At 34.1% G+C, this 10,412-nt stretch overlaps 1 protein-coding gene across 1 annotated transcript in view; it reads left to right on the top strand.

Moving 5' to 3' along the window:
• The first annotated feature begins 2,801 nt into the window (after positions 1–2,801).
• LOC140170334 (sucrase-isomaltase, intestinal-like) overlaps positions 2,802–10,412 on the top strand; it is a 30,391-nt gene continuing 22,780 nt past the window's right edge. Inside the window, exons 1-3 of the mRNA XM_072193702.1 lie at positions 2,802–3,338; positions 7,542–7,738; positions 8,938–9,106. Coding sequence (XP_072049803.1) covers positions 2,904–3,338; positions 7,542–7,738; positions 8,938–9,106 — 801 coding nt within the window. The 5' untranslated portion in view covers positions 2,802–2,903. The remainder of the gene's footprint in view (positions 3,339–7,541; positions 7,739–8,937; positions 9,107–10,412) is intronic.

The following is a 10,412-nucleotide window of genomic DNA, read 5'->3' as shown; positions in this document are numbered from 1 at the left end:
GTGCATATATCGCCTAGCTATAAATGAAAAAATATTTATTTAGACCAATCAAACCAATATATGGGTGTAGTACGCCCTTAAATATCAAAAATATCAATTTTTAATCATTTGCCATAAAATGTGTATTATTTCGTGAATTTCATAAAATGAAAATTATTTGATATCAGAAATACATTCTTCGTATTCAGAATGCAATTCGATAGGTCTGATGTGCTCTCATGTCCCACAAAAAATGCTATCGAAACGCTCATTCCAGTTCCCTTAAGCCTGAAGTAAAAACAAATGTTGCATGTTGCATTATTGTTTGATGTTAAATAACAGTTTGACATCAATTATAAACATACTTGACTTTGACAGTGTAGGTGAATGAGACTTCTCAATCCAAATATACCTCGTACTGATGATACCTCGTACTGATGATATATATATAACAGTCCTCGAAATAAATTTTATAAATCTAATGATATATTCTTAAAGTGTATGTAGCTGGGAGGAAAAGTCGACGATCAATTGAAAATTTTGACCTTTCGTATTGAAGATATGGATTTATTTTCCCAAAACACCAAAAAAAAAGGTCTTTTTGGGAAAAAATCCATATCTTCAATATAAAAGGTCAAAATTTTCAATTGACCGTCGGCTTTTTCCTCCTGCTACATACACTTTAAGAATATATCATTAGATTTATAAAATTTATTTCGAGGACTGTTATATATCAAAAATTTGAAAATATCAAATTTTAATAATTTGTCATAAAATTTGTATTACATCGTGAATTTCAAAAACATGAAAATTATTTGATATCAGAAATACATTCTTCGTATTCAGAATGCAATTCGATAGGTCTGATGTGCTCTCATGTCCCACAAAAATGCTGTCGAAACGCTCATTCCAGTTCCCTTAAGCCTGAAGTAAAAACAAATGTTGCATGTTGCATTTATTGTTTGATGTTAAATAACAGTTTGACATCAATTATAAACATACTTGACTTTGACCCTATACAGTGTAGGTGAATGAGACTTCTCAATCCAAATATACCTCGTACTGATGATGTCATAATTATGCATAAATTGAAACTTTATCATTAATTCAAAACAATCTGCTTATAGAGTACCCAGTGTTTGTTTAGATCATTGCCCAAAGCTAGATCCTACGATTCAATGGCGGTAAAGAAATAAATGACAACCAGCAATACTTCTCAGTGACTCAATAGAGTGGCGCGCACTACGCCCCGACGCGGGAAAAGTTAAATATTAACCATTAGGGTTTGCTCATAGAGGCTTTGTCATTAATAACTTCCCATGAGTCACTGCTGAAACCTTGTTCAACATAATCGTTATTTTGCTAACATTATTTATTTATTTATTTATTTATTTATTTATATATTTATTTATTTATTTATTTATTAATTTATTTATTTATTTAACAGTATCATTTTCAGATAGACCAACTTTGCAATTAAGAGTGTTATACCTCTGGAAAGGCAACCGTTACTCTGAGTTTCATGGCATACCCTCACTTTTGATCATTGGGTACCCGATCATCAGAAGGGTGATCGGGTACGTCTGATGATCGGGCACCCAATGATCGAAAGTGAGGGTATGTGAAACTCAGAGTAACGGTTGCCTTTCCAGAGGTCGTACTTTGAAATTTATTTATTTATTTATTTATTTATTTATTTATTTATTTATTTATTTATTTATTTATTTATTTATTTATTTATTTGTTTGTTTGTTTGTTTGTTTGTTTGTTTGTTTGTTTGTTTATTTTATTTATTTATTTACTTGTCTATTTATTCATAGTTCATTTGTATTATGGGTTTAAGTTATAATTATAGATGGCTTTCAGGAACATGTGTCCCATGGAAAACTAACCGTCGAGCAAAAGTAAATGTAACGTTTTGTTGCACACGCAAGGATGTGTTCTAAAAACGAAAAGATTTTGCTACTTTTTGTATTACGCTTTAACAATTTATGTATTTCTGAGTAGAATGATATAATTTTAAGTAAAAAATAAAGTTACATTGAACTGTTACATTGTAATCTTTTGGTTACTAAAGGCACAAAAACACAATATGGAAATGCAAATAAAAAAGAACATAATTAGGAATGTGAAAAAATACACACAATATCATACATATATTACAACGAGATTTTCGAATTAATATTTGAAAATATAAATGCTTTATTCTTGTTACGTTTGAAAAAAACCTAGTTTATTCCCAGTGAGTAGGCCTACCATACGGGGATAGACCGCAAACATGGGTAGCATTTTCGGCCTCATTTGGTGTAGTCAATAGTGCCTTTTCTAGACAAATGTTGGTATATGGATGGGTCCTTATTTCAAGCTTTTCTAAACTTGTTTTTGAAAAAATGCCCAAATTTGCCTCGCTGTAGCCAAAATTTTGGGAAACTTGGGGGGAAATTAGTAAAGACAAATTTGGCTGAAAATTTTACTTTTGGCATCTAAATTTCTTGAAATATTGGTATGTTGATGGGTCCACTTTCAAATTCTCAGCGGCACACCCCTTTCCAAACCAAACTTTAGTAACCCCCCCCGGATTAAATGCGGCCTAAAAATCTTTTGGTATAAACTTTTAAGTGCATTGTGGGACAAGGTTGACTATTTCACCGATCCACAACAGTCTCCACAACTGCACATTGTTTACCCACGTACACAAGATCTGTAAATAAAAAAGACTCAAAGTTCAACCATACTAACAAATAATATAAACTTACTGACACAGGTATAGGTCCGGTCATTACAAATGTTAATAATTAATATCTACATTGTACTGAGGTGTACAGCACCATTATCTGTAGCTCCGATCGGGTCCGTTGTATCATCGCCGCCATTTTAGGGAGTTATACCAGCGAAGGCTTAGCTCCCGCCATAATTTTGCCAAAATGGCGATGTCCAAACTTGCCACGGTGATTATATCCATCGGTGTATTCGTTGGTATAGTTATAGTCATATTCTTACCAACAATTATTATCACATCAGGACCATATGCGAACTGGGAATTTAATACTGTACAATGTCAAGAACTACGAGAGGAAGATCGGATAGACTGCTATCCTGAGCTGGAAAGACCGACGAAAAGACAATGTCAACTACGTGGATGTTGCTGGAGATCGGTGACATGGGATCGCGATCGGGTGATTCCAAGGTGCTTCTTCTCTGGGAATATAGGATATCAGGTGATAGGATCAGAGCAGATGATGGCGATAGGATATTACCTGAATTTAGAGAGGCTATACACACCTCATTTTTACCAGCAGGAGGTTAGGAATCTTCAGTTAATGGCAGATATGCAAACGGAGAACAGGCTCCATTTTAAGGTAATAATATACAAGAACAAAATGCCTGAAATATGGCCTATTATGCCTATACTGCAAATTCTATATAATAATTAAACCTTTCTGCCTCATAAGGCAGACAGGTTTAAACTGCTAACAAATATTTCATTTGATAAAATACAACAAAATGGAATCAACCAATTCAAAGACAGCAATAATTGTGACACCTAGCAAATCAAACCAAAGTCTTAAATTGAATACAGATTAGTATATAAAGCAGAAAGCAACAAAGGGCAAAAAATCAATTTAAAAATTATAAGAAATGCACATATAAGTTCATATAATTTTGCAACCAAGCATGCCAAGGACTTTCCACATCAGTTAGCTTTCCACTGAGCATTATAATAATGACATTAATAACTTCATTTTCAAAATGTCTGACTTTCGTTTCCGTGGACCAGATTGTGTCACAATAATTGATAATTATTATTTCCACTGCAAAAATTTCAATTCAATGAGCTATTGCAATTGACATCTATTACACCCCTATTGAAGACATGACCTGAATCTCCCACACATGGGGTGTAGGTATCAAATTAAGTTATCCATTCAAGTTACCCCATTTGAAATTCACACTCCCTGTGTGAAAGATTAAGATCATGTCTTTCATTGGGGTGTATGGATTTCAACTGAAATAACCACTATACAAGGTCTGATGAGCAAAATCAGGTAGTCTTCCGGACTCTTCAGATACTAAAATAGCCGAATTGGCCATGCCAACAAAAAATCATTCACCTTGTTTGTGTGAATACCAAAATAAGTACAAACATTCCCCACATAATGTCGATATGACGTCATAATGTGAGGGCGCCCTTGCAAATTTGGGAAATTCCGACAATGTACAAAAGTATAGGCAAATTGATTTTCGGCTAAAAATTTTGACCAAATTTTCTCCTCAATATAAAAGGAAATGACTATTTCAACCCGGGTTTCAACCTAACTAACAAGTAAAAAGTCAGCAGCTCTTGGAATAATTTTACAAGAGCGAAATGAAAATCATTGATTTTACTGTATAAACCTCTATGGTCATCTTTGTCGGCCGGTCCTACCCCCGGGTAAGGTGCTGGGGTAAAAAAAAATGAATTACTAAAATGAGCGCAAAGGATGGATCTACGATTAACTTAGGTCGTTTGGGTGTAAGTGCGTGTGTTTTTTCATGACGGATAAAAAATCTTGGTGGACATATTTGTAGCGTTAATTAAATAAATATAGTAAAAATTACTCAATGTTGAGTAAAAAAGGAACAAAACCACAAAATGGGTCAAATGGACCTCAATATTGATGACATTTTTACTCAATATGAGTCCATTTTAATCAACATTGAGTTCAATTCACTCATTTTGTTGCTCTGTTCCCTTTTTTACTCAACGGTTGAGTAATAATTATTTGTAGTGTTTTTCTAGACCAAGAGTATGAAAATCTATTGGAGAAATTGAAATGAGGTCGATTGAAGCACATAATAATAGTTGCATTTGTATTTCAATCACTCTCACTGCAAAACAAAAATGTTCAAAAAAAATGCCTAACTCTCTTCACGCGGGTGTCGACTGCAGACGACATGTTTCAATTTTTTTTTTCAAATTCAACAATTTCATAAATTTCATAAATGTAAATTTCCATGACCATATTTGGAATCAGCATGAAAAATGCATTAAAATGAGTACAAACAAGCCTGGTATTGGTTCAGTAGTTCTTGTAAGAACTACTGAACCAAAGATAAGTCTTCATAATTTATTTTGAGAAAATATATCAAAACTTCAACTTTTTCCGTTGAAGCGCATGGCTAGCACGCAGAGCATTAAAGAATATCTGGCACAATTCCCAAATTTGTTTCCATTTATATCAAATCCATGCAACGTTCGATACAAGGTGGCCAAGAAAGACCTGAATCGTCAGCTCAGATATTTTAATTTTTGGCCATTTTAATCCCCAAACCAAAAATTAAATGGTTGTGTTGAGATGAGATGAGGAATGAAACAGCCATCACATACGCAAGTAAAAAGTAACAAAGCAACAAAATTATTGAATTGAACTCAATGTTGAATACATTGTACTCATATTAAATACAAATTTAATCAATATTGGTTTTCATTTGACTCCTTCCGTTGCTCCGTTCCCTTTGTACTCAACATTGAGTAATTTTTACTATTTTTTATTTAGAGTGTAGGACCTGATCATTTCCCCAACAGGATAGAGAATAATAGGCCTATTTATATTTTTGAAATTCTTTTATATTGTAGCTTTTCAATTGGTACTTTTAAAAGATGGTGCACACACATTTGCCTATTTTAAAAACAGTCATTATAGTAGGGTACTCTAAAATATTGTTAATCTCGCAGAAAAAAACCGTCTTATGGTGATAAAGTGAAACAAATTGCAGTCAGAAGAAATGAAAAAAAAATCAAAGTGAATATTCAGACCAATCGGAATGTCTATCCTTGTAAGAAGGAAAAAAAAGCCGGAAAAACACTGATCTAATGATATGAGAAACAAAATGGAGTAAGAAGAAATAAAAAAATTATTCAATGTGATTACTCAGACCAATCGGAATGTCTATCCTTAGTGAAGACAAATAATCTTGTTTGCTTAGCGCTGATAAATATAACGGTTTAAATGACAAAGTATTCACATATTGAATTATGTTTACTTTGTGGAGTTGTACTTGGACTGGTATATAAATGTTTACTTAGGCAGTTCACGCGTGTATCTCATTGAGAAAAAAAACACATGAATAATTGTAACAATTTTGATGGGCTTTTATTATCACTTATTTATTATTAAATTAATTACTGAATAATTCAAAGAGGAAAAAATTGTAAAACAGTAAGCTGACAACACGAATTTAAAACTATTTGTGGAGTCACGTGAAATAAATTTCACGGTAAAAGCCTAATTACTTCATGTGAGATATAGACAGCTATAGACCTAGAGAACAGAAATTAAAAACTTTTTTTTGTATATGTAAATTGGTTCGCTAATTCTGGCATTTGTCATTGAATTGAATTGAATTGAAAAAAGTAAGAAAGTACATTTACAGTAAGAAAAAAATAAGTTTCCATGAAACTACTTAATACTTATCATGTTTATAAGTTATCAAAATCTTTTGGGTAATTATTCGTGAAGTATATTGAAACTTTCGGCGCAATTAGATGAATGCGCCATTCTCCTTAACCATATTCGAGCGGCTGCTAAATTAGGCCACCAAAACAAAGTTTGTCTCTCATTCATAACATTTTGAAAATAAGCCATGCGCTATTATTTTTTATTTTGTGTTTTCAGTCCACTTTTCCTTGTTTGTTTGTTTTTGCCGTCGATATGTTTTCCGGTGTTTATACACATTATAACTCTCTTAAATTTACATCATCATCATCAGTCGGCTGCGGAGCAGGCGACTACAATTTACAGTCTAACGAAAGTTTGAATTTAAATATTTCAACCCTGTATCATTTCATTGTTGTTGCGTAAAAATCACGTCTAAGAAACTGCTTTTGTTGTAACAAAAGCTTACTAATGCAAAATTATGAAATGAGAAAAGAACTTTTTCTTAAAATGTCAAAATTAGACTCGGTGTTCGAAGAATAAAAACGTTTTTCCTGATATTTTCAGTTTGAATTTTTGGTCATACAATATGCGTAGGCCTATGCATGTTTCATTGTTGATGAAAACGATCTATTTTATACTGAATGACCACTATAATAGTGTTTCACTAAAATAATCTGTTAATTTAATTTGTTAAGGGGGTACTATACCCCTCGATAAATTTGTGTTTATTTTTGCATTTTTCTCAAAAACTAATAACACAGTGGTAACAAAAGTTATGTACCGTATATTATAGGGGCAAGAAATCCAATTACTACACTGAAATTTCAGTGACCCGAGACAAGCGGTTCGTTATTTATGATAAGAAATATGGTACCGCTAGGATGTACCTCATTTCCTATCATATACTGGGCCGCTTGTCTTGAGTCTCTGACATTTCAGTGTAGTAATTGGATTCCTTGCCCCAATAATATAGGCCTACATAACTTTTATTACCAGTGTGTTATAATTTTTTGAGAAAAATGAAAAATTAGTCACAAATTTATCACAGGGTGTAGTACCCCCTTAAAGTAAGATAAAAACTCTGTACTTTTTAAAGTGTGTATCAATCAATTATATTTATAATGATTGTGTTTCTTGTTTTAGTTGTACGAATTCCGTTTCGTCGAGAAATCCGAAAGAAAATACGAGGAAAGAGAAGACAGAGCATGGAAACCGAACTACGAGATACCTATCGAAACGCCCAGGGTTGGTTCTAGTGCTGGGTATACCGATTACATATTCAATTATACCAGGAACCCATTCCACATCAAGATATCAAGAAAAACGTCTAACGCTTTAATGTAAGTATTTTCACATAAGTATAGCTTATAAACATGTGATCAGTAAATTACAGTGTGAAAATAGATAATTAACAGAAAATATACCATATATGTACTTTTAAATATATTTTGCAATTTTATGATTTTTGCAATATCTGGTGGTCCCTAATGCCCCATACTACGTTTTCAGTGAAATATATGTGATTTCCCAAGTATGAATCAGTTGTCCAACAACAACTTTTAAAGTTTGTGCTTATTGTATGTCATAATGGGTTTGTAGTAAGTTAAATTACCCAACTATGATATTTTAGGGTCAAATCATAGCCATATAATGAAGTCAGAAGTGGTCCTTAATGCCCCGTATGTACAATATGCTGCTGCACTCCAGAAGAAGCAGCAGCTGAACAAGAAGTCAAAACCAACCAACAAAAATGACAAGAACTCTATAACCAAGTCAGTAAAAGAAGACAAAGAAACAAAAAGTGGACAATGAAGATGATCCTGACAAAATATGTCCTGATTGTGGACTGGAGGACATTGGTCATATTGGTTGTGGTTGACTCCAGTGCATGTTTTGGCAACTTTTCTGGCATTTTGCATATGGAGAAGTTGTGGGCTCGGAAGAGGACTGGAATTTAGACCAGGACTGCATGTGTCAGTTGTTCCTCACATAAAATAAACACCATGCCTACTGATATAAGATTTTTTTAAAGAAACTCTTTAAAAAAGAACGATTAAAGGTCTCAAAATGGTCAACAAACATGGTACTAGTTGGTGGTACCTAATGCCCCACCATCGGGGCAATAAGGACCACTTGACATCACTGTAAATAAATTCATGGTTTTTGAAAATGAATGCATTTTTGGGAGATTTTTTTCCTGCGGTAGGCCTACATATAGCTGAATAACAGGTCTATCAAGTGAAACCATTAAAACAGAAACAAGTATTAAATAAAAGTCAGGTATGATGAAAACTAAAAATGGTGGTCCCTAATGCCCCACTTTACCCTACATGTTTTTGCTGCTCGTATCAAAACTGCTGGAGCAATACAGCTCACAATTTTGAAACATATAGGCCCCTAAGATAGAAAACGGAACATGCCCACATTATCTGACAACGCCCCTTTAACATGTTTAAGAATGAAAATTGATTTTGGATAAATAACTTATTTCTCTTGATCCCATCATATCCTTTCCTTTTCTTCATATTTATAATTTTAGCATCGATACATCTCTGGGAGGCTTAGTATACGAAGAGCAGTTCCTACACCTGACCATGAAGCTACCATCCTCCACAGTGTATGGGTTTGGTGAACATCGCAAGGCGAGGCTAAAACATGAGGTTGATTGGCACACATGGGGAATGTTTAATGCTGATGTCAACCCTGATGTAAGTTTTATGTGGCGGCGCCAGAGGGGATGATGAGGGACCCCCTCCCGGTAAGAACAAAAAAATCACCTAAAATTGCACTATTTTGGGCAAACATTGCCTGGCACGTATGTAGGCAAATGTTCACATGTTTGACCACCCCCCCATTTCACTTTGCTTGTTGTACTAAATAGCATTTTACTCAACGCAATTGAGCTAAGTTAATGTAAATCTGCACAAAGAGTAACGCAGCTGTTATAAATACGCCTATATTTTCAGAACTTAAAAAGGAGGCTGATTTATTTAGGCCCTATACGCGCATGTTGGTACCACATTTGTCCAGTTTTGATCAATATTAACAACACAGCAGAGTTTTGAAAAAAAAATACTCGAATTTAAAAGTTGCAGCTATTTGTATTTATTTAAGTCAGCGCGAAGATAATAACTTGCTACAGTACTTGTTAATTACCATTGATCGCTATAGGCCTAAATTGCAACTTCGGGTATTTTGCTGTAAAAGCACTACTGTGTTCAGTGTATTGTTAATATTGAACGATTTGACAAATGGAGTATCAAAATGCGCGTAAATAAATCATCATCCTCTCTATGTTGAAATATTGTAAAAACAATTCTGAAGCTGTAGGCGTATTTATAACAGCTGCGTTACTTTTTGTGCAGACTTTATATCAAGTTAGCGCAGCAGAATATGTAGATAAGCAGATGATTGGAAAAGTAATGTAACTCTGAAAAAGTTAGTCCTGAAACTGCTGACAAACTTGTGCAAGTTAGTCCTGAAACTGCTGACAAACTTGTGCAAGTTAGTCCTGAAACTGCTGACAAAACTTGTGCAAGTTAGTCCTGAAACTGCTGACAAAACTTGTGCAAGTTAGTCCTGAAACTGCTGACAAAACTTGTGCAAGTTAGTCCGGAAACTGCTGACAAAACTTGTGCAAGTTAGTCCTGAAACTGCTGTCAAAACTTGTGCAAGTTAGTCCTGAAACTGCTGTCAAAACTTGTACAAGTTAGTCCTGAAACTGCGGACAAAACTTGTGCAAGTTAGTCCTGAAACTGCTGACAAAACTTGTGCAAGTTAGTCCTGAAACTGCTGACAAAACTTGTGCATGTTAGTCCTGAAACTGCTGACAAAACGTGTGCAAGTTAGTCCTGAAACTGCTGACAAAACTTGTGCAAGTTAGTCCTGAAACTGCTGACAAAACTTGTGCAAGTTAGTCCTGAAACTGCTGACAAAACTTGTGCAAGTTTGTCCTGAAACTGCTGACAAAACTTGTGCAAGTTAGTCCTGAAACTGCTGTCAAAACGTGTGCAA

The sequence above is a fragment of the Amphiura filiformis genome, chromosome 14, assembly GCF_039555335.1.
Source record: "Amphiura filiformis chromosome 14, Afil_fr2py, whole genome shotgun sequence".
NCBI lineage: Eukaryota > Metazoa > Echinodermata > Ophiuroidea > Amphilepidida > Amphiuridae > Amphiura > Amphiura filiformis.
This window is presented reverse-complemented; position numbering and strand designations above follow the sequence as displayed.